The sequence below is a fragment of the Psittacula echo genome, assembly GCF_963264785.1.
Source record: "Psittacula echo genome assembly, chromosome: 1".
NCBI classification, from domain to species: Eukaryota; Metazoa; Chordata; class Aves; order Psittaciformes; family Psittacidae; genus Psittacula; species Psittacula echo.
This window is the reverse complement of record NC_137735.1, coordinates 46,021,639-46,044,818: the sequence shown is the minus strand read 5'-3', so window position 1 is coordinate 46,044,818 and position 23,180 is coordinate 46,021,639. Positions and strand designations below refer to the sequence as shown.

The window sequence follows — 23,180 nt, the reverse complement described above, 5'->3', positions numbered from 1 at the left end:
TATGGAAAGTTTGTTCTTTTTTTTTTAAAGAATCATCTAAGGAGAAAAAAAGTAAACATCTGAGCGTGAAGGGCAATCTGCTGCCACAGATTCACTCCATACGTGCAAAATTGATAGCTGGGCACCAGGCAAGCAGAAACCTTGGATGCAGTCCCTGCTTGTTTGGAGAGTGCTTTTCATAAAAAAGGGGTGGGGGTTGTTCATAAACCCAAATCCACTGCTTGTCAGCAATTTACTCCGCAGTACAGCCTTCTCAATTCCAGTGCCCCTTTCTGGCTGTAGTAACAGTGTATGGACTGGGAAAAATCACTTGGAAACTGTGGTTTATCAATTAATTTTCTAAGAAGCAGCAGTGTTATATAGAAGTATGGGGTCTTTTTAACTGGCCTTTCTGGAATTCCGTTATTGTCATTCTGGTTTCAGCTTCCCCTCAACTAGTATTCTGGCTATTTTTTTTCTATTCTTACCTTGTCTTGTTTCCTTTTAAAAGGCTATTTTGTGGCTCAACTGCATTTTCATTGGTCAGAGTTGAATATTAAGTAAGTGCACATTAAATGGTAAGATGCCACTAGATTTAAAGGACAGTTATACCACACCGTGGTTTGTTGAATAGTGGGCAGCGTTGGAATCTCTGCATTCTGATGCTGTTTTGTGCGTTATGTTGTTCAGAAGCTGCAAAGGCTTCCTCAAGACACTTTATCGCTGTTGTAAGGACTAAAGATAGAAAAACTAATATTGGTGTGTAGTCTTCAAGAGTAATGTCATATAGGATGATGAACCTGAAGCCCATTTCTCTGGCAAATCTTTTTCCATTCACATTAGTATCAGAAACATTCAGTGTCCTTTTAGAAAGGACAGATGTAAAACTACTTGCTTAGCCAGTACTCTGTCAATCAGCTAGCAGTGTGCAGTACATGACCTGCATGTGATTTATATTTAGGAAATACTGAAAAACACCTAGTTCTTCTTGTAAGCTGCACTGGCTGAACCTGGCCGGGAATAACAGCATGAAATTGTTATTTGTAGTCACCCTTTGGTTATGCCTTTTTTCCTTATTTGTTTGTATTAATTGTTGCAAGGCACCCCAGTGATAACAAGCTCCAAGGCACAAAGCTCCTACCTCTGTGTTGAGTAAATCGTTGCTCCTCAGCGCTCCCACCGATCGCACAAGGTTAACCTGCAGAGTCAGGCAGTATGTACTCAGCAGTGCTGACGTCAGACCCTGAATACGCAGGGTCCACAATTCCCCCAAACACTTTTGCATAAGTGCCAAGGTAGAGACAGTGACAGATCATTTAAGAAATGATGCATAATTTAAAATGATTCCACCTCCAGGAATGAGATAAAAAAGGAGAAGAGACTTACTCCTTACAGAAGCTGTGAAAGCTAATGGGAATTAGTTTGGTGACTTATTCCAGAGGAAGAATATATTGCTACTTTTGCAACTCCCCTGTGGTTTGGGACTGCCTGGTTAAAGTGCAGGCAATTTTGTATCTCATTTCTATCTATAAGTGAAGCCGTTGAGCATATGCATGTCCAAGCTCTTACTGGCTTAATATGTGAGTTGCTCTTGAATAATGTGGATTAGTGTCCTTCACCCTCCTTGCCTCGTCTGTGTTGCCAATACTAAACAGTGGGGTTTGGAAAAAGTAGAAATACTATTGGAGGATTCTAGATGTAACAGAATTGCTACTTCACATAGCCTGTGCTCGTTCCTCGTTTGCAGAGCTCACTGGATTAAGAGTTTATCTTGTGGTAAGCAAAAGAGGTTCAGGTACGTGAGGTTCCCAAACAAGTATTCTGCAGTTTAAAAAATGCAGCTGAAGTTGTTCGAGTATTTTCTTCTCTGTGGAGTCCTACTTCCATAACCACTCTCCACATACTTCCACATCCACAGAAGTACCACTGTGAATGCTTTTGTTTGGTTGGTTTTTCATTCTTTTGCAGAATAAACTAAACTGTGTGGAGGTGACAAATCTGCTACCTGTATGAAAGCAAGAAATCCAGGCAGCCATTTGGTAACTCCGCAGAGAACACCTCAAGAAAAATCATTCCTTAGGAAAAATGGAAGATCAGAGAAGTAAAATTCAGAAACCCTTTGTAATAGATAGTATTATCATTAATAGCCCATATCGATTTATGCCTAAAATGCTATTTAACTCAGAGTAAGCATATAGACAGATTGGAGGACCTGAAATCTACTAAATGAGATCTGAAACAATGTGTTTCAGTCTTTGGGGGGCTTTCTTGGTGTGGGTTTTTTTGATTGTGAGTAAGTCTAATTTTTTTTTTTTTTTTTTTTGTAATACCCTCTGCTGTCCTTAAAATTGTTCTCTAGAATTATATAAAATTTTCTGGAAGGAACTTAAATATAACATGTCTAATTCCTGTAGTGCTGGAAACGGTATTTGTTGTATACTTTCTTTATTGTATTTGTTGTATACTTTATTTGTTGTATAGCATAAATTAATTTCCAGCAGTTATTTTAATGTTTTTATACTCTGTTATTTAATCCTTGAAGAAGAAAACAAGTCAAGAAAAATCTGCATTGATTTTGCAATATATTGTAGGCAGTTGCAGCTGTACAGACATTACAACTTCCTGGCAGGAATATTCCAGAAGGGTAATACAGAAGCAAAATTCTGTAGACTACTTGTAGGTGTTAGCATTAAGCCTACTTCTGTATATGGAAATATGTCTCAGCACATCTATTTTCATAATCAAGGATATGACTGTAGGCAACAGAAATAATAACTCCATTAACATAACTGCAGAACATGGGAATTTTTGCCATAGACCTCAGCGAGGTCTGGGTTTAAATGCAATACTACTCAAGCACTGAGAACAAAAGCAGTTCAGCAGTGTTTTGTAATGAGCAGCTGATCCTCTTGCCGTAATTGGATCACTTTTCTCCTAGAAGACCTTTTTCCCTTTATGTGGAATTCCAGCAGCAGATCAGTGAAACTGGCAAAATCCCATTCTGAAGAAGGTTGAAGCAAAACCAAAAGGTTGTATTTACAAGGGTCTACACTGATTCCTTGCTGCCATGTAAATAGAAATTTCATACAATAGGAACAGATTGGGCCCACATATACCTTCATTTCTGCAACCTAACAATGTGTGACAGGTGGAACAAGTTACAGGAAAATCTTAAATAAGTAATCTCATAAATCACATTCTGTAAGCTTGTTATACCTAAAGCTTTATCAGTCATATCTTCTGTTTTCTCCTGTGCTTCACTAGGCTTATCAACATTGCAAGCTGTGCTAGATTCTGCTGCTGAAAAGAAATGGCAAGTGACTGCTATCAATGTAGGAAATATTAACAATGACAGAAAAGATGAAACTTACCGTTCACTGTTTCAAGACCTAGAGGTAAAAAAGGAAAGGCGAGTGATTTTGGACTGTGAACGCGATAAAGTCAACGACATAGTTGATCAGGTTTGTTATTCTCTGTTCCTCAGTGACAGCAGTTAGCTATATAAGTAAATATAATTAATTCATTTCGCGTGATCATGTTTTTGTGATTATTATGCGTCATTTGGAAGTGACAGGTTTGTATTGAGGACCACATCTATATCGGGCAGAAAGTATACAAATCCTATAATCCCTCCCTTTGCTCAAAGGCAAGATAATTCCATCTGGATGCTCCCATATGTTTTTATATAATGATTATTTATAAAAAAATAAATCTCATTAAGGCTATTTCAGAGCCTAAGTAGTAGACTACATTATATGTAGTTGATACACTATTATATATAGTGCATTATGAATAGTTATATAATGCTTAGAGGTTAGTTCTCCTTACACCTAGAACGTGTTTTCTACTTCTAATGGTTTTTGCAAGAACCTTTTACATCTTGTGAAGGCTATATCAACAGCTTCTCTTTTTTATTTAACTCCCTTTAGAGTTCATGTTTCTAAGCTCTTTTTGTCATTCATACTGTACTTTCGTCTCCCTCTTAAAAGTATGTTAGCCAAAATTGGCTGCTGTTTTCCATAGCTAAGGCCACGTGAGCTTTAGACAGAACAGAAAATTATGTCTTCTCTCCACCCACACATATATTATTTGCCAAAATGCTTTTTTTTTTTTTCTCTTTCTTTTTCTCTTTTTTACAACAGCATCATCATGCTTTGATTCAAATTATTGCATTACCTTCAAATCCACCTCTTCAATCCTAGTGTCTAGGAAGGTCTTACTGTCTGTATCCTACTAATTCTTTTCATGCATGCAGAGCACAGTGGAAAATTGTAAGGATAGCTCCCTGCTGGCTTGAGCTTGACCATGTGAGACTGTTGCAGCATCTGTAGGAATACTGCATCAGAGTGTATGTGTATTGTTTTGAAGTTTATTTGAAGGGCTTGTTATTTTGGTCTTTGTTATGAAGGTTGTTACATTTTGAAAGGGCTCAGGCAATGAGCAGTGTCCAAAGTGGAATGCACTGTGTTTGTCTATTTTATTTGGAATTTATATCCACAAACTGTTCTTCTAATTTTCAAGATCAATTTGAATTTGATCCTGTTCTACAAAGCATTTGCAGCCTCCCTGTCATTCATCTACAGTGTTTTGAAATCATATTTTCTGACTTGTTGCCCAGGTTGAGAAATGTACTGAGTAGAGCAATGCTTGAGAGAAACAGTACTTACAGGTACTCTTCAGCTGGTTCTGTGTTGTTCTTGTGAACAACTTCAAACAGTTGTTCGCTTACCTTATAGTGAATTGTCTTGTCCATGTTCCTTTAAGAGCTTGTAATGATGTCGTACAGGACAAAAGCCTTATTAGACTCAAGGTGCATCACATCTGCTACTTCTTCATTATCTATTAGGTTAGCTGTTGTGCCAGAGAAAGCAAAGAAGTTGCTTTGACATATTTTGATCCTGACAAGACTTATGTTGACTGTTTATCATCATCTTATCCTATAGATTTTTTTAAAATTAAATGTGTGATATTCATTATAACCTCTTTACTGATACAGAAGTTTGGCTGACTGCAAGTTTTTTTCAGTTTCTCCTTTTAATGCTTTTTAAAGACAAGAACCCTCTTTACCCTTTAGGTAACAGTGATTTTTACTGTCTTTGTTTAGTAACAGACCTATTTTTTTCCTTGGCTTTTCATAGTTTGATTGCAGCTCTGGGATATTTTTCTTGCCCTAACTGCACTTTGATTGATTCTGCCTTGCTTTGAGTCTTAGGGTTTTTTTCTACTTATCCCTACATAGTTGTGCTACTCCTTAAGCACACGGATAAAGCTTCTGTTTCTTAAGTCCATTATGCATACATTCTGTTTCTGTGACTTCCTTTTTTACATAAAAAGGTAAACCCACTTTCAATTTCTCAAGTAGCTAAAAAAACCCTAAAATAACTGTTTTGTCTATTATTTTTCTGTCTCTTAAAATGAGGGTTTGTGCTGAACAATGGATTCCTTAGCCTGTGAGTATCCTTTCAGTGTATTCTTCTGATTTTCTTTTCTAAAAGCAGAATATGTACTTCAAGTCTTGCTTAGCTACCAGAGTTTTGATTCCTGTCCCCCCCTTCAAAAAAAGACTGCCACCAAAAAAAACCTCAGCAATTTCCTTCTTTTTATGACTCCTTGTATCATCAGGATCCCTTTTCTTTTTCTGTGTATTTTTACTGAGACATATGCAATAGGCTTTCTGTTGACCAAATTTTTCTTAGTACTGAAGTTTTATTTGCATTCTTGATACATAGAGCAACAATTTCTCTACTTTCTTCCTTGCTTTTTACTCCTGAAGAAACCTATTGTAGTTCTTTGATTTATACCACTAACATTTTAAGCTGTGGTGGTAGCCTAAGGTTCACCCAGTTACACTCTGTTGTCCTTGGATCTTTGTATAGTCACATGATGTGTTTGTGGTTTCATAGTTCTTGGTTTTTGTCTCATGTTCTAGTTTCTTTTCCAGATTTCAAAGATCTATGTAAGTTAAAAATATTTTCAGTTCCCCAGCTCTTCTCAGACTAGTTTATACTCCTCTTCTCTGCTTTGGCAGGTCAGTGTTACCATGCTCTTCATTACATAGCCTCTATCTATTTCTTCTGAGCAAGCTTCCTTTGCTGAATCTCATTTCCCGCTGATAACATCCTTTGGACAGCTTTGCAATAACTGCCACTTCTTGTCTGTCCCTGCTTGAGATGCTGGTCTAAGATAAGGACACTGGTGATACCTTTTATGTCCACAGCTCCTTCATCGTGGCTTTTGGAGAATATTCTCAGAGTTTTAAATGGCAGTATCCTTATAGCTCGTATGGGTGAGTGGCACAGGGCAATGTTTGAGAAAGCTAGATTAATGAAATAGTACCCAGTGGCAGTTAGAGCAGACTTACTAGCCATTGATCCAAAGACTTACAGCTACTGGTTGTTTTCTCAGATTCTGGTGATGAAGAAGGATTCAGAAGAAATAATCTGTTTGGTCTAACTGAAGTTTCTTTGGAAGCAGCAGCTGCATAAGAAATATATCTCAACTTAGTTTTTAAACCTTTAATAAGTAATGAGTTTTAAGCAGTCTGAACCAAGTAACTGTTTTAGAATAATTAAGTTCATATATCATGTATATTCAGCTCAAAAGGGATAACTGAATAACTTCTGTGGCCCATGTAATGCAATCACTGTCAGTCTCAAACTCTAGTAACATAAAACACTGACTTCAGTTACATTTCTGTAACTTCATTAAAGCAAGCATGCGGAATGTCATTCGCTACTAGCCTGTTAAAACTTACAGGATGCCTATTCTGAATGCTTGAGGAACTAAATGAATCCTTCTCTCTTGATTTAAGTTGTTCTCATTGTTCAAAACATGGAAAATCCTCTACAGTCCTCTTATCTCCCACATCCTTTCTCTGGAGAAGTGTTTTGCTTCAAAATGCAAACTTCTCCATGCAGACATAGTCTTATTTGGGAGACTATACTACATGTCTGCCAATGGAGACTGCTGAGAAACCACCACCTGGCTTTAAGGGAGATTATGAGGAAGCCTTAGGGCAATAAACAGTTTGAATGTTAAAAGACTTCCTCATAATGTAGGTTCTTTTATTAATGTTAATAGGCTTTTAAACTTTTTCTAGTTCAGGGAACATTATAGTTCTGCTAAGAAGGGAGCAGAATCTGAGCAGGAATGTCTCAGGCACAGTGCCTCTACTGTTTGATGCTTGCTCTCTCCTGTCCAGGCTGTGCCTTTAATACACAGCATAGTAATTAGCATTCAGCTCTTCTGTCTGGAGCAACTGTCCCTCTTGGGACTTGGACTTCAACATGACTAAGTTCCATCAGCAGAGTGTATGTTCAGTGATGTATTAGGTAAAATAAAAAAAGTAAAGCACAGAACTCAGTATTGTGTACCATGGAGCCCATAACAAGCTTTTACATTGTAATACATTTTGTAGTTTTTAAGTCTCAGTCCACATAGCAAGTGAACATTTTCCATTACAAGGGTATTTCTTCTTTTTTACAGGTTATCACAATTGGTAAACATGTTAAAGGATACCATTATATCATTGCAAATCTGGTAAGCATTTTTAATATTTAAAATACCTGTATTACTCATTTTACTGTTTATGGACACATGAACTGGTATTTTGTTTTAAATGAATTTTAGAAAATAGAAAACAGCTAAATGTCTTTATACTTGCCAAATGAATGAATGTTTTGAGGTGGTATTTGTTTTATTGGCTGACCCTTTTCAGGGCTTAAATGCCTCCTGTGATATTCCCATCAGTGGGAGTGAAGGTTGCTCAGCATCTTCAGTAGAACTTCATCCCTTTTTATACGTATTTTAGTAGAGTAGAATATGGAAATCAGAAGAATAACTTTGTGCATTATAGGCCAATACATTCCTTCAGCAAGCTGCTTTTTCTTCTCTCACCTCTGAAGTACTTAAGAATTGTGGTTCTCAGTTTGCTTTCTGCTAGGGTAGTGAATCTCAGCTTTACATGTCTTCATTCCTTAGATTAGCTTGGTAATCATTTTGAATTAATCTTTTCCTGAACACAGGTGATCAGGCAGTATAGCTAATAGTGTTCCTAAGGGGGAAAGTTCAGGAAACTCACGAAATTCTGTCAAGGTAATTTTTTTTAAATTGTGTCTGAAGGTAAAGAGACATTTTTACTGACATTAAACTCACCACCACTTATCTACTGAAGCTAGGGAATTTAATCCAATGTTTCTTTGTAACAGACAAAGCAAATTCTGCAGACTTGAATCTGTGATTCTGTTCCAGAAAGGAGTTTTGGGGTTTGCATGGTGTCAGCGCATCTAAATCAATTTTTTTTTCATCATTTATTCTTGGACTGTGATAGTGTTTGATATGAATTCCAGCAGGGCACAGAGTACTGTAATTCAGACTCTGTCTTCCACAGTCCTTTGAGGGGCCTAGGAAACAGAAGAACCACGGTGTGTGTGTTACACTTCAGACATAACCCCTGTCTACTCCCAACCTTTGATCAAAACACTTCCCCCCTCCAGGAGGGCCCTGTTCTGAAGAATCAAGTATGTTGCTAAACAGGTGCAAAGATACCTCATTCTTTAAGGGCCTTTTTAAAAGCAGAATGGTGGGGTTCCATTTTTATATTTATTTGCTAATTTTTAGGGTAAAGAAGTTAAGGTATTGATATTACCAAAGCAAGCATAAAAATCTTATAAAACTTGAAAATTCTCTAACTCTTAGACATTGATGTTTTGCACTGCAAATGTTATATAAATAGTATTTTGAGTCTTGAGGGAAATAGAGATTTAAGAAAAATTGCCTAGTGTATTTCTTTATATTAATTGGTTGTTGTTTTAGCCATTGTTTTAAGTTTGTAACAGTAAGATCTAAAACTTAGTAAATCCTGTATTTTAAAGCTGGTTAATATATTTGCTTTCTACAATTTTTACACTTTAAAGCAAATTCAATACAAAAAGTTTGTAGATGTTTTGTATAAAATATATATGGTAATGATTTTAAAATTATATTTTCTCTGTTACAAAGCTTATCTAGCACTTAATCATGTCCCATTTTCTTCACTGAATCTACTTCCTTTTTTCTTTTCTTGGTTGTATAATGTCCTACAATCTGATCAGTCACAAAATTGATCTGTTTTAAGAATAAAAATATGCTGATAGAAGAAGTGAAAGTATACTGTGAATGTTCCTGTTCAAATGTCAAGCTCACAGTAATATTGAAAGAGGTTTCATGATCCCTGTAGAAATGTCTGTACTAACATGCTGCAACACATTGTTGATGACTGTCATTAATATGCAGTAATGAGAACACCTCGTAGAGCAAGTCTAGCAATTTATGCTAATGTGGTCTGAAGCTGCTACTTCTTTTTATATTCACTCAGAGCATTCATTTAAACCGTAAGGTCTGAAATCAGTATTTCATGTAAAATCATTTGTATGGCAAGTTTGAATACAGAACATGGAAAAAACCCTATACCTACTGTTTGTATGAATGAGTAGTTCTTTATACCAGAGGGTGGAGGCAGGAGAGTAAGTCAGTCAGTCCTTCCATGTGCTTTAGTGTTCCTTACAAAAAGAGGATTCAGCTGTGGCTGTAACTATTTCTGGCTAAAACTTGCTTGCCTAACTGTTATTCATGTGTTTCCTTTCTCATTTAAGCAGTCCCATTGAAATTAACAGGTTTGTTTAGGAAGGTAAGCATGGCAAGGACACATCCAATCAGCCCTTGCCCTATAGAGATGTGTGTCTAGTGAGCAACAAGAGGTATTGCTGACTGACGGAGCTGACAACTTAATCCTGGCAGCCCAGGATTTAAACCTGGATCCTGTTTGAGGAAAATGTTGGCTTACACTTCTGCAGTAGAAGTCCTCTGGTAACTCTTTATTTGTATGTACTATTGAGAAATCTGCCAAAACTGTTTGAATAACAGACACATTTTCTATACCTAGGGATTTACTGATGGTGATTTGTCAAAAATTCAGTTTGGAGGAGCTAATGTCTCAGGATTTCAGATAGTTGACTATGATGATCCTCTGGTGTCAAAATTTATACAGCGTTGGTCAACCCTGGAGGAAAAAGAATATCCTGGTGCACACACTAGTACAATTAAGGTATGTCCTATATTTGTTTTAACCATGACAGATGTACAGGAAGTGAGGGAATTAGAATAGAAAGACAAGAGACAATCAGCTGTGCCAGCACAATTTTATATGTCTCTGGGGTATTTCTAACATTCTCTATCATAGGACTGTTGAGCAAAGATGCTACACTGTCAAAAATATTCAAGACAACTTTAATTTTCCTTGTGTCGCTGTAAATCTGTGCCTAGCAGCTTGTTAGGTAATTGGGATGTGATGATGTAGAAGTATCTACTGACGTTTTTTTGTTGGTTTGTTGGGGCTTTTTTCCCTCTTTCTCTCTGTTTTGAAGTGGTTTAGAGGCTAACATGTAGTCATATGTAGGCTTCCAGCGAGCACAGATCTAGCAGTTTCTGATATAACATGATCTCCCAGAGAAATGCTAGGACAGTTGCTTTGAGACAGATGCCTAAATCCTGCAAAGACTTCTAAAATTAAATGGTATGCCTGAGGTACAGAATTGTGTGATAAAAGGCCTGAGTGATAAAAGATGTGACATTGCAAGTGGTTAAACCTCCTTAGCTCAGTTTTCCCTCTGGATAAGACTGTGATAATAATACCTTCTTACCTTCTGTACCATTATGAGGATCAATGAAAGTTTGCAAGATGTTAAAAAAGAATAATACAATTTTAATGCTGAATAGTTTTTCTTTTAAGTAATACAATCATAAATTTTATTAAGAGTAAGTATACTTAAAGTGTATTAAGGTAAAAAGATAAATGGCAAATGTTCTATACATAACTTTCTTCTGTGCTATTAAGCATGTTCTTGATTTATAATGAGATGGATAAGAAGTTTCAGCAAAGAATGGAAGAACCACTTTTTAAGTTCCTGGAACAAAAATTCTTTAAAGCATACAACCTTGATTTAAATTAAAACATAAAGTTTGGAGGTTCCTTTTTTTTCTGAGGTCAGACTTAGTTAAAGCTGTATTTTTTCTGTGGTTATTTTTGTATTTTAAAATGTTTATGACAAAATAATTTAATTTCTCATTTGATATTTGATAAACTAGTCTGTGTCATGCCTTTAGATACATTCATATTACATAAGGGAAATATGTGTAATCTGTAGTGCTCTCATTTAAGAAAAAGGGAAAGGATGTGAGTGATTAATAAATTGTTTTGTGTACTGAAATCTACCTACCTATGTAATAGTACTGCCAAATCATAGTCTGGAAATAATCACAGTGAGATGCATGACTGAAGTAAAAAAGGGTAACTGAAAACAAAATGCAGTTTTTCTCATCAACGGAAAAGTAAATTGGTGGGACAGTGCTAGGGTTTCCAGTTCCTCCAGCATTACTTCCAGTAAGGGGAAAAATGCAGATGTGTTAGATAAGATGGAGTGGTTGCAATATTTTATTGTGCATTAAAATCTGTAACTTTGTCACAGCTATTCCTTTTATTTCTTCCATGGTAAATCCTTTCAAGTCTACTAGAAAATGAAAGGGATGAAGGAGAGTATTTGGAATATCTTATATTTTGAGGTTTATTTTATTATGGATAGGAAAAATACACTAGTACTTAGTTTCATGAATTTCATTAACTTAAACCACATTTTAAATTCAATTAAAAAGGCTAACCTGTCTTTATATATTGTCTGCTCAAGGAATGTATAGGATCACACTGATAGTCAAGAAATTGGGATGCATGTTGAATTACCAGAGAATTTTAAAATGGTAAAGGTATTGATGGGGGGAGGGAGAAATGTGGGTTTATATTGCAATGTTTGGAGGGATTGATTGTATCAGTTACTGTATTTCTTTGTGTAGCTTTCTATATTTTGCTGTTACATTACTTGTTATTTTTTCCTGCCATTGCATGTAAGGACAGAGATATGTCAAATTTCATTCCCATCCTCGAGGGAGCTGGAGGCAGAGCAGACTCATAGAAATCATAAAATCAGGACAAGAAAGTCTTTGAGCAGTCGGTCACCTGGCCCATCCTCCCTGTCTAAAGACAGAGTCAGATATACCTATGCAGTTCCTGTGGATAATGATTTCAAAACTTCTCCAGCGTTCTGTTTTAGAGCTTAAATAGTCTTGGGGTTTTTTGTCTTACATAAATCAGCCTTTATATCACCTAATTCCATTGCTCCTTTATCTGTTTCTAATGGATATAAAGTTCTCCTTTTTAGCTGTTCTCCTATATTTGAAGATGGCAGCCATATTTGTCCCTGCTTTCCTCCCTGTTAAACTAAATATTTCCTTTTCCTTTGAATTTACTAATTCCAGATCCTGTTAGTCATTTTGCTCTGGAACCTTTCTAATTGGTGCCCATCTTTGAAATGCCAGGCTGGCTACTGCACTGCATCTGATTGCAATGCTGTAGAAATTGAAGTAATGGCTTCATGTATCTCAGAGGTAGTGCTACTTTCAGGACTTCCTTTTATGTTAAGTTTGGGGTTTTTTTCTCTTCATCATCATGACACTGTTGTAATACGTTTATCATGAGATACACACTTAACAAAATCTGTGCACTTGATCGTTCCTTTAAAGTACAATATTTTTCATCTATTCGTGTTGAAATGTATTACATACCTGTCCTTGAACATACCATTCCTTCTTATATTAATATTCTAGCTGTGTTTGTTGTCCTTTGCTACTTGGAGTAGTGTATGAGTACCTAAGTTATAGAGCAGGTTAACTCCCTGGTCTCCCATTTGTCCCTTCTGATCTTATGTGATCTTACAAATAACCTTTTTTCCCTTTTGGCTTTAAGGCAGTTGTCTAAATTGTCAGTGGTTCTAAATGAGCTTTTGCCGCTAGTTCCTGTGGAATCTAGGGAACTGTCACTGCAGATTCTGCATGAAAGAGAGAGGAAGGCTCATAGAAGTCCTGTACTGTCAATACAGAAATGGGAGGAGATTACATGCCTCTGACATGTAATGTTATCTCAGGAATTCCATAACCCATGGGTTGCAGAGATAATATCCCAGATCCTCTTTCTAAGAAAAAGAGCATTTCAAAGGATCGTGCTCTTCAAGAAAGGCAAACATTGTTGAAAACCTGTTCCACAGATGTCCAGAAAAGAATGTGGCTCAAATTGCTTTAAAAATGTATCTTCAAAATTTGTAAAATATTAATTGTAAGAATTTGCAGTCTTAGGACATAGATAAGAAGAGACAGTGATTGTGTTTGTTGCTGCACTGTACCTGTACTGGCAAAATCCGTAAGATTTGAAGATTAAGCAGGACACTTGAAACTAGAGCTTTGCTGTCATTTTACAGAAGGCTTTCTTATCTTTCAAAAGTAAAGATGATACACCGTTTACCTCAGAGTAAATTTAAAATGTAATTGAGGGGGTTAGCAGTCTCTGCATGCAATTCTAGAACAGCTAATAATGTGTAGATCTTGAAACATACCTCTGAGCCTCCTGGCGAATTTCTTTGTCAAGTAGCAAAACAAAAACCATATTGAATTTTATAAAGGCCTAATAATAACAAGTTGAAATGCCCTTTTGATCCATTACTATATGCAAATATGCTGGGCTTTCTGAGCCTTAGTGTTATTATGTTGTAAGGCAAAGCTCTCGCTGTTGTGGAAAGACACTGAGGGACAGCACGTCTATTCACATCCAACGGCTCCAACTGCCTGATCTGGTTAAACTCATTCTGTTTGTGGGCAGTCTTTGGTCTAATTCCAGGAAGAAGCTCAATTCTTACCTCTGGGAGGCTAGTGAAACATCCTAAGTTGTTTTGGGTTTGTGTGGCAAAATTTTCTTTGGGGGGGGGGGCTACAAGAGTGGCCTCTGTGAGAAGCTCCTAAAAGCTTTCCCAGCTTCCTCCATGTCCAATAGAACCAATGCCAGATGGCTCCAAGATGGACCCACCCTGGGAAACGCCAGGCCCATCAGTGACAGTAGTAGCACATCTGGGATAATGTAGTTAAGAAAGGGGAAAAGTTCCTGCCAGGAGAAATTGCAGCCAGGGAGAAGAATGAGAATATGTGAAAGAAACAACTCGCTGACACCAAGGTCAGTGAAAAAGGAGGTGCTTCAGGCACTGGAGCAGGGAGAAATTCCCCTGCAGCCCATGGTGAAGACCATGGTGAGCAGGCTGTCCTGCTGCAGCCCATGGAGGTCTGTGGTGAAGCAAGGGCCCCACGTCAGAGCAGGTGGATGCCCAAAGGAGGCTGTGACCTTGTGGGAAACTCATGTTGTAGTAGAGTCCTGGCAGAACATGTGACCCCAGAGAGAGAGGAGCCCATGCTGGAGCAGGTTTGCTGGCAGGACTCGTGACCCTATGGGGGCCCCACACTGGAGCAGTCTGTTCCTGAAGGACTGCACCCCACGGAAGGGACCCACGCTGGAGCAGTTCGTGAAGAACTGCAACCCGTGGGAAGGACCCATGATGAAATTCATGGAGGTCTGTCTCCTGTGGGAGGGACCCCACACTGGAGCAGGGGAGGTTCAGACTGGTTATTAGGAAGTGTTTCTTTACCAAGAGGGTGGTCAAGCACTGGGACAGGCTTCCTAGAGAGGTGGTCAACGCCTCAAGCCCGTCAATGTTTGAGGCCTTCGGACAGTTCCCTTCAGAACATGCCTTAGCTTTTGTTCAGCCCTGAATTAGTCAGGCAGTTGAATTAAATTACTTTGTAAGTCCCTTCCAACTGAAATAGTCTATTCTATAAGCCATCCTACTCTGTGATGAGCTTTTCTGAGAGCAACCTTAGGCTTGGTGCATGCAAGAAGTATCTAAGCCAACTTGTGTATGATTTATACAGAAACTATGTGCAGCATGCAGCAAAGAATTTGGGGCTGTCTGGTTGAAGCTCAGGCTCTCAGAGAACACCATTGAGTTGGAAGATGGTAATAACCCCAGTACTCATTGCAGCTGTTTTTGATGGCCTGTACTGCTTCATTATCTTTATCTTTCAGATGTTCAGAATTCATACAATTGTATTTCAGACTTCATAATCTTTCCCCTCACACTTACACTTAATGCATAGCTAAGATAACAATATAATGATTGGTTTTGCCTTCTGATTCTGCCTTCAGTAGTTTCACATTTTCAGGTCTTTTTTTTTTATAGCCAAGTCATAGAATTATAGAATACTTTGTGCTTGAAGGGACCTTCAAAGGAGGTCGTCCCTGCAATGAATAGGATCATCTTCAACTAGATCAGGTTGCCCAGAACCACATCCATTCTGGTCTTGAGTGTCTCCAGGGATGGTGCATCCACCACCTCTCTCAGCAACCTGTGCCAGTATTTTCCCATGCTCTTTGTAAAGACTTTTTCCTCACGTCCAGCCTGACTAGTCTTTTAGAAAATTATGACAAAATCTGATACTTGTGGAAGTTTTGTTTATTTGGGGGCTTTTTTTTTTGGTGTTTTGTGGTTTTGTTTGTTTTTCTCCCTAAAGGTAATGTGATTCTAGAATTTGAACTGTTTGTATCATACCAAACAATGTGCTTTTTATGGTAATATTGCAGAAGTTGAAAACTGCCAATCTTAAACTGTAATTTGGGAAGAATAAAGCTTGTAATTGAAAGTTGCTGGTTTTAACTCTCCTGGTGCTGATTTACCTCATGGATGGAGAATATGCAGAAAAATAGAAAAGTACATATTTACCTTGCAGAAATAAATCAAATCTGGATGACTCACTGATAATAAGGAACAAGGAAGGATGAGAACAGTGAAAAATCTTACTCAGATTGGAAATTCAGAAAGCATTTGGTCTAGATGTAGACAACTAAGCAAAAATGTACAATTAATGAATTAGATAATAGCTTCATTTTGGGTCATGCTTCTTATGATTGCAGTGTGTTGGAAAACAGTTTTATAATGCCAGGTGTTTTAATAAGAGTTGTAAGTGATATTCTGTTGTACTTGCTACAGTTTTAAATGGGAAAATATGATTGATTATGCCTGAATTCAAGTACTCTATAATGATTGATAAATATCTTTTTTTAAAAAAAAATTGTTAATTTCAGTATTTATTATGTGATTTAATCAGGAACTGAACTGAAGTAAATTTATTTTTTTTTCAACTACCTTTATGAAACTGTACATTTGTGAGATTTTTCTGCCTGTGTTTTGCAGTCCTTTTGTTTTAGTTTCCTGGCCATAAAAAAAATCTCTAGCAATTGGCATTCTAGCTGTCTGATTTCACTGAGCTTTTGAATCTCTGTATTCAATCTTCTGTCCCTGCAAAAATATGTATGAAAAAATGTGGACGTAAGAAATGTCGGTGTTAATGCTTCTTTCTAATAGCTTAAGGCTTTTTTTGCATAAGTGATCACTTATTCTGGAATAGTTGTTTTGGGGGTTTTGTTTTTTTTGTTTGTTTGTTTGTTTAAAGAAAACTCAATTAAAGAATGGAACATTTACTCAGTGAAAGCAGTGAGTTGTTTGAGGCAATCTTTGTAGATTTTTCTCAGACATACAAAGGACCTATTGACCTAGATCCCTCAATCCTGCAAGTGAAAGCGGATGAATTGTGCTAAAAAGCAAAAGTATTTGCAAGACTTGAGAAAACTACAGAGCCAAGTCCTGATGTCCCTGTGTAGCTCTGTTTCTTTGAATTTGAATCTAATTTTTTGGATTTTTTTTTCTTAGTAATTACAAGTGTTTAAGGATCTTCAGCCAATAAAGTGCGATGCATTCCTCCTGCCTATTTTCACAGGAACTTCTAATTGCTTTTTTCAACCAGCAGTTCACCTGAATATGGTTGATATCAACAGAAGATATTTACTATTCCTTCGTGCTCCAGCTGTTCAGCAAGATCAGGCATACCTCTTAGCCTTACCAAATCAGTGTCAGTTAGGACAGGAGAGCTGCATGGGGAAATGGGGGAGTGGTACACAAAGCTATAGTGGGAGGAGGAATGTGTCATTCGAAAAAAGCGGTTAGCAAAGTGGAAAGAACCTGTTGGGATGTAAGTGAAAGGCACAGAAGAATGGTGGCAGCTCAGAGCTGGAGAGGAATTGATGGCTGAATGTTTCTTGGATTCGGGGAGTAAGGAGGAAGAAGCACTGATGATTGCTTATGTGGATGAGAGGAGACATGCAGGCTCATAACTTGGGCAAGGCCAGTATTAAGGACCAGTTAATGTAGTAGCTGCCTTTATTAGCCAGTATGGTGTGGCAGAAAAGCAAACATGAAGTGTTTATTATTCTCTGACAGCAACTATTTCTTGGTAGAATCAGTGACCTGGTAAGATTGGTGTATTTGGTTCTGTTAGCACTTTACTTGGAATTAGATTGGAGAAAACAGGAGAAAGCATTTCATCTTGAGACAATAGGCAAATACTTGTGCTGGTTGGGGTAGATGAGAATTGGTAGTGAAAAGGGAGGTGGTGTGGTTTAGCAATGTTGGTTTTTTGAGGTTTTTTGGTATTGTTTTTGTTTTTTGGTGTTGCTGTTTTGTGTGGGGTTTTTTTTGTTTGTTTTGGTTTTGTTTTGGTTTGGGTTTTTGTTTTGTTTTTTGGTGGGGTTTTTTTGGTAGTTGTTTTTTCTTTTAATTGAAGACTTGAAATATTACCATTGGTTTTAAATGCAGGTTTTGGAAATTTTTAGAACACCTGCAGTGTATATGATGAGAACTCTCAGATCTTATTGGTTTTTAATCTTCACCTCTTGCCCACAGTAAGTGAATTTATAGAAGGTGTATTGTAATATCAAGTCCAGGTACCCCTCTTACAGATGTTACAGAGAATGGTGATGATTCAGAATCTATTAAAACCAAATTTAAAGTTTTTAATGTGGCTTTATTTAATAGCCCAGTCAAAAATTCCAATCCAAAGAATCCTCACATGAAATTTCAATTCAGAATCATTTGTTTTGCAGTGTTGTTCAGCTTCTAGGGTAAGTAATTTATTTCCATTAATATATAGGACTTTGTTGACTATGATTGAAAATAGGATAGCTGAACAGCCTAATGGAATTTTCAGGTTCTTATCATTCATATAGTATCAGTCATTTTATAAAACAGAATAGTCTAATCTGTAATCTCTCTTCTACCATTTTTATTAACTATACCAACCATTAATTATTTGACTAGAATGCATTTTTATGATCATCTCAAGAACTTTCTCTTGGTTAAAAGCTCAAGTCAGGGATATTTACCAGACTTGTTAATGCTCGTGTGACCATTTTTCTCCCAAGAAGAGCACTGGTTGAAGACTGTATTTCAGTAAATATTTCAGTAGAAGGGCATTTTGTGTTTTAAAATTTATATCTGCTGTAAGTCACATATGCTTTCTGACTTAGAGCTAACCTTAATTTTTAAGTGACTTTTGTGATAGGATATAGGAATTTAAAGAGACATAAGAGTATTAGAACACCATCCCCCCAAAAAAAACCCCTACACTTCTCACCCTTTAACATTTAAATGTTCATACTAGCTTTTTTCAAATCTCTTGCTTACAACATGATTTCTCAGAGAAGTCTTTTGCCTTCCTATTTGTGCATTTTCTTCTCATCCTCTGATTTCATTTTCTCTAGTTGGGTTTTATGTTTCACTATTAAAACCATAGGCTTCGTGTTTTGCTACTGGATCCTGCTGATATGTAACACTTTGAAAAGTGACATTCTTTTCTGTAGCTTAGCCTTGAAGAAAAAGGTTTTATGTATTCATATGGTGACTATTACAAAGGGATATGTTTTCTGTTCTTTACAGTAATTTAAAGGTGATTTTATCATCAGTGGCATTTCTGTTTTGCAAGTGCATTCTGTTTGAAGTTAGAAGTAAGATTACACAAGTAATTATAAAATGGAATTTATTTTGCCAGTATGCATATTTTCTACAGGCAGTGGCATGAATTAGAAGTCAACAACATCTTTTTATTAGAAGAAATGCTGTGGGTTCAGATACAAATATTAGTTTTTATTTTTTCTGTCAAGCTCTATGGATTCAAATCCAAGTAATTGTTTTTGCCCTCTTTTTTTTTTTTTTTTTTTTTGTCAAGCTCTGTGTGTTTTTTGGTGATGTAAAGTTTGGCAGGAGTAAACTTTAGGTTTGAGAATTAGGAGGGTTTATAAAGCTTCTAGAAAAAATGGAAAAGAATAGGGCAAGAATTAATAGACCTCTAAGGAAGGTGGATTGGACTGCATGACCTTTGAAGGTCTCTTCCAATCCAAACTGTTTTATTCTTTCAACATTTCTAAACAAGTGTAGGACATGCATGGTGTTCTTTTGAATGGAAGACGGTCAGGAACTTCAGTAGATCCAAATATTAGTGCCATTAATAAGGTCTTGCATTGTTCTGTTTCCTTCTGGAAGACAGAAGGTTTGCTTTGTTAAGACTTTTGCCCAGATCCATAAGGTTTTTTTTCTGTGACATCTTTCAAACAATTTGAAGAAACCTCTGTTTTACAGCAGCATTAGGTCTTCTCTTTGGCCATTGCATTAAATCTAATGGAAGACCAGAGTACTTTAAAACCTCTGTCCTCAGTGTAAAATCAAAAAAAAAAAAAAAAAAGAAAGAAGAAAGCAGGTACCTGCACTCTTTTTTTCCTGCTGAATTAGCACTTCTAATGACTCTAGTGAGAATAGTGTTCTTCTGGATTGGAAGTAATCATGAGGGAGGAATTGCAGTCTGGGAATCTCCTTCTTACTAGAGTAGTAGGTGAAATAAGTAGAAAGACCAAGGACCTTGGGGTTCATAAATCCTGTGATCTGTATTATATTCAGTTTTAAAATGAATGAAAGAAGGTCACTTTGCCCTATAAATATCCTACAGTGGGAGTGTTGGGATAATTCAGGTGACCAAGTCTTGGCAGTGTCTGCTGGATGTGCTATGAGCTTGTCATTCAAATAAGTGTTCAAGTTCCAGGGATGTAAGCTTAGGCGGGTGCCTGGCTACTGGGCTAGAAACCAAAGCTGTTCTGGGTGTGCCCAGAAAGCAGCCTTTCTAAATGAAACTGAGATACCTGAAGAGCATAGACACATCAAAAAATCAGCAGTTTTTCTGGATAGCAGTTTTGGACCTGAACACTTCAATTTTTGTAAGGTGACAGGTAGCTTAAGGCGCTCCATGCATCTGATGTTCTGCCCAAAACATTACAGCACTTCAGTGCAAAAATACCTATTATTTTGTTAAGCTGTTCTGTGCACAAGGAATGCTGGAATTGGATTTAAATAAAGGCTAGCATCAAAAGGTAAGTTGATCTGACTCTATAACCTCTGGAAACAAATTTGATAAAGATACTATGTTTTTTTAAGATAAATAGGACTTGATCTCTAACCCCATCTTTACTGAGATTAATTAAAAAATAAGATCTGTTAATTTTACTTTTTATTAATTTTTCTCACTCTTTTGTTCAGGACCAGGATTGTTATAAAAAAATTACAAATAATCAGTTGATATTTCCAAATACCTTCTATATAAATGAGCGTAGTTCTGGAATTATGAGAGGCAAGATTTTTTTGCGTATTTTTTGCCATGCTAATCACATGTTAATACAGGTGATTCTGTAGGAACAATAGGATAGTACCTATACTATTTGGTGTTGAAGTTGCTGGTTTTATCCTGTAAAGTTGAAAGGAACTGAAATGAAGTTTGGAGATAGACACTGGTGTAAAAGTAGTAGGCTATAAGAGCCCACCCCACTTCCACAGAATAATACTCCAGACAGTGCTCCCACTTATTTTAATAGAGCAGATCAGAACATGAGTGAATCTCCAGTGTAAAACAAAGTGAATCAGGACAGAGCTAATGCATCCTTCAACTAGGACAATTTTATTTATTTCACAGACACCCCTCTGCATTAGCAGGTTATCTGTCAGTCATTTCTTGTTTATGGTAGTAAGTTCAGTTTGGTTTGGTTGATCAACTTTACATCTAAACATTGAGCTATAGATATTTTTAATGAGGCCCTTGAAAGATGTTAGGAGCTGAAAGTGTATGCAGAATAAAGCAGTCAGAAATGATCCATAGGCTGTTTGCTTTCATGGCAGCTCCAACAACATGAAGGTGTAAGATGCTTGTAAAATATTTTGAGATCCTTAGATTAAAGATGACTTAAACTAAATTAAAGCATGTGAATTTTAAAGATTAGATGGCATGTATATACATACAGATACGTATATTCATAGGCAAAGCCCTGCACAAACTGAATATATGACTGAGGTGTGAATATTCAGGCCAGTAATTATATGCTATAGGGATAATGTTATTGAAACAATACATTAAACGTGTCCCAACTAGGAAATGAAGCATAGACTAACCAAATTGGGTAGCACTATAGGTTCTCAATTTCAAGCTCGTACTTTCTCTGCTATCCAAAGTATGTTTCAGTGGTTAGTGACAGTGCTGTATCCCAAATTGCTTAAAATGCTGGTGTGGTACAATATGTTTCTGTACTGCAAAGAGGTATGCTTAAAGGAGTATTGCCAGTCAGCTGGAAAAAAATGAGTCAGCATCTTGTGTTACCTTCTCCTCATCTTCAAATCCATGTCCACCACTTAATCACTGCTACTCCAGTAGTAGAGAGCAATATCTGTTTCAACCAGTCTTTTCTTACATTCTTCTGCTGTTCTGGTCCCTTTAGAGATTTCCATAAAGCCCTTGAGAGAACTTTCTTAGAAGATTCACATTAATCAGTAAGACTAATATCTGAAAAAAAAGAGTTCAGCCTTCCTTTTCTTCCTTTCCAAGGTCTAACAGTTGCATACAAAAGTGACCTCAATGCGGGAGCCTGCCTTGGTTGCAAGAACCGTCTGCATGACTTGAGCTAGCTAATTAAAATTCTCATTAAAGTCTGAGCCATTGAAGCAAAGAGCCAATATATCATTTATCTCCGCTTTACAGTTTATGTATTTTCAGCATCTAATAGCCTTCACAGGGATCATTGCATTAATTCATAAGGCTGTAAGTAGTTATATTCTGGCCCATATTTCCAAAAATGTTCCTTGTATTTGGCATAATTGCAATGTTCTGGATTCCTAAAACCCATCTACCACAGTTGTCAGTGTATGTGCACATGTGGTTTCTCTTCAGTTAGTTAGTTAAGGTGTAAAATTTGCCAGTCACTAAAGATAACTGTCTTTGATTGTTTAGCCCCAGCTTCTGATGCATGTGATTGCATCAGAATCTTCCCTGGTGTCTCAAAAGTTGTAAAGCTGCTTATATTGTGTCAGATTAGGAATGTGGGGCTCTTCCTCACCTATACTGCTCTTTGAGTGGGCAGCGCTTCTTCCAGACATCTCAGCCCAAACCCTGTTTTTGCATGGTGTTGACATTGTTTGTCGCATGGGGTGTGACACTGGTTTTGCATGATATTTTCAAGTATTATATACTCAAAAATAATTACCCATGAGTTTTTGTTTTCAACAAATAAAGTTAAATTTAAAAGTTGTATTTGTATATACAAATATATGTTGTTTGGTTTTGTGTGTGTATATGTTGGAGGAGATGTAGTCTAAAATCTGTATGTAAATTCATCTACATGAAGAGTGTAATCAGAGGAACAATTCCTTATTTTTAGAGGCCAGCTCAAGTTAAAGAGTGGAAATTCTTTCTTTCTTCCCCCTTTCACCTCGATGGACTTCCAGCCGTATCTGCACACGGAGTTGTTACACAGTTGTAGTGAGAAAGAAATGTAATTCACACTGGAAACAGCTATAAATCTTCTTGTCTTAGATTTATTAGCACTTCCAGTAATCAGTCTGAGGGAGAATACTTCATTAATTTGCCTAGATACCCCTCAGAAGGTAGTGACCTCCTGTCCAGACCAGACACCTCCAAACTAAAGAAAAACTGTTCTGATTTCAAGTATATCTTATTGTCCTTTTTAATCTGTTTCTGTGCTTAATGAATTAATGCATGGATTGCAAGGTGTAGTGAAGCTGAAACTGTTTCTTAATTAAATATTTTCACTTCTTTTTAGTATACATCTGCTCTGACCTATGATGCTGTTCAAGTGATGACAGAAGCTTTCCGTAATTTGCGTAAACAGAGGATTGAGATCTCCAGAAGAGGAAATGCTGGAGATTGTCTTGCAAATCCAGCTGTACCCTGGGGCCATGGTGTAGAAATAGAAAGGGCATTGAAACAGGTAGCTTTCTTGGAGTGAATGCTGGGATGAGTGCATGTGTGAAATTCTCTATGAGTGCTTGAAAAGAGCCTTCCAGTCTCCTAACCTGCCT

General features: G+C 37.0%; 1 protein-coding gene across 2 annotated transcripts in view; it reads left to right on the top strand.

Annotated features, from left to right (window-relative positions):
- The window catches only part of GRIA2 (glutamate ionotropic receptor AMPA type subunit 2), a gene marked incomplete at both ends in the record, with an annotated part of 87,975 nt that overhangs the window by 41,580 nt on the left and 23,215 nt on the right, over nucleotides 1–23,180 (top strand). For both annotated transcript variants that reach the window (XM_080614307.1, XM_080614306.1), the window contains 4 exons: nucleotides 3,244–3,440; nucleotides 7,465–7,518; nucleotides 9,902–10,063; nucleotides 22,922–23,089. In XM_080614307.1, coding sequence (XP_080470433.1) covers nucleotides 3,244–3,440; nucleotides 7,465–7,518; nucleotides 9,902–10,063; nucleotides 22,922–23,089 — 581 coding nt within the window. The remainder of the gene's footprint in view (nucleotides 1–3,243; nucleotides 3,441–7,464; nucleotides 7,519–9,901; nucleotides 10,064–22,921; nucleotides 23,090–23,180) is intronic.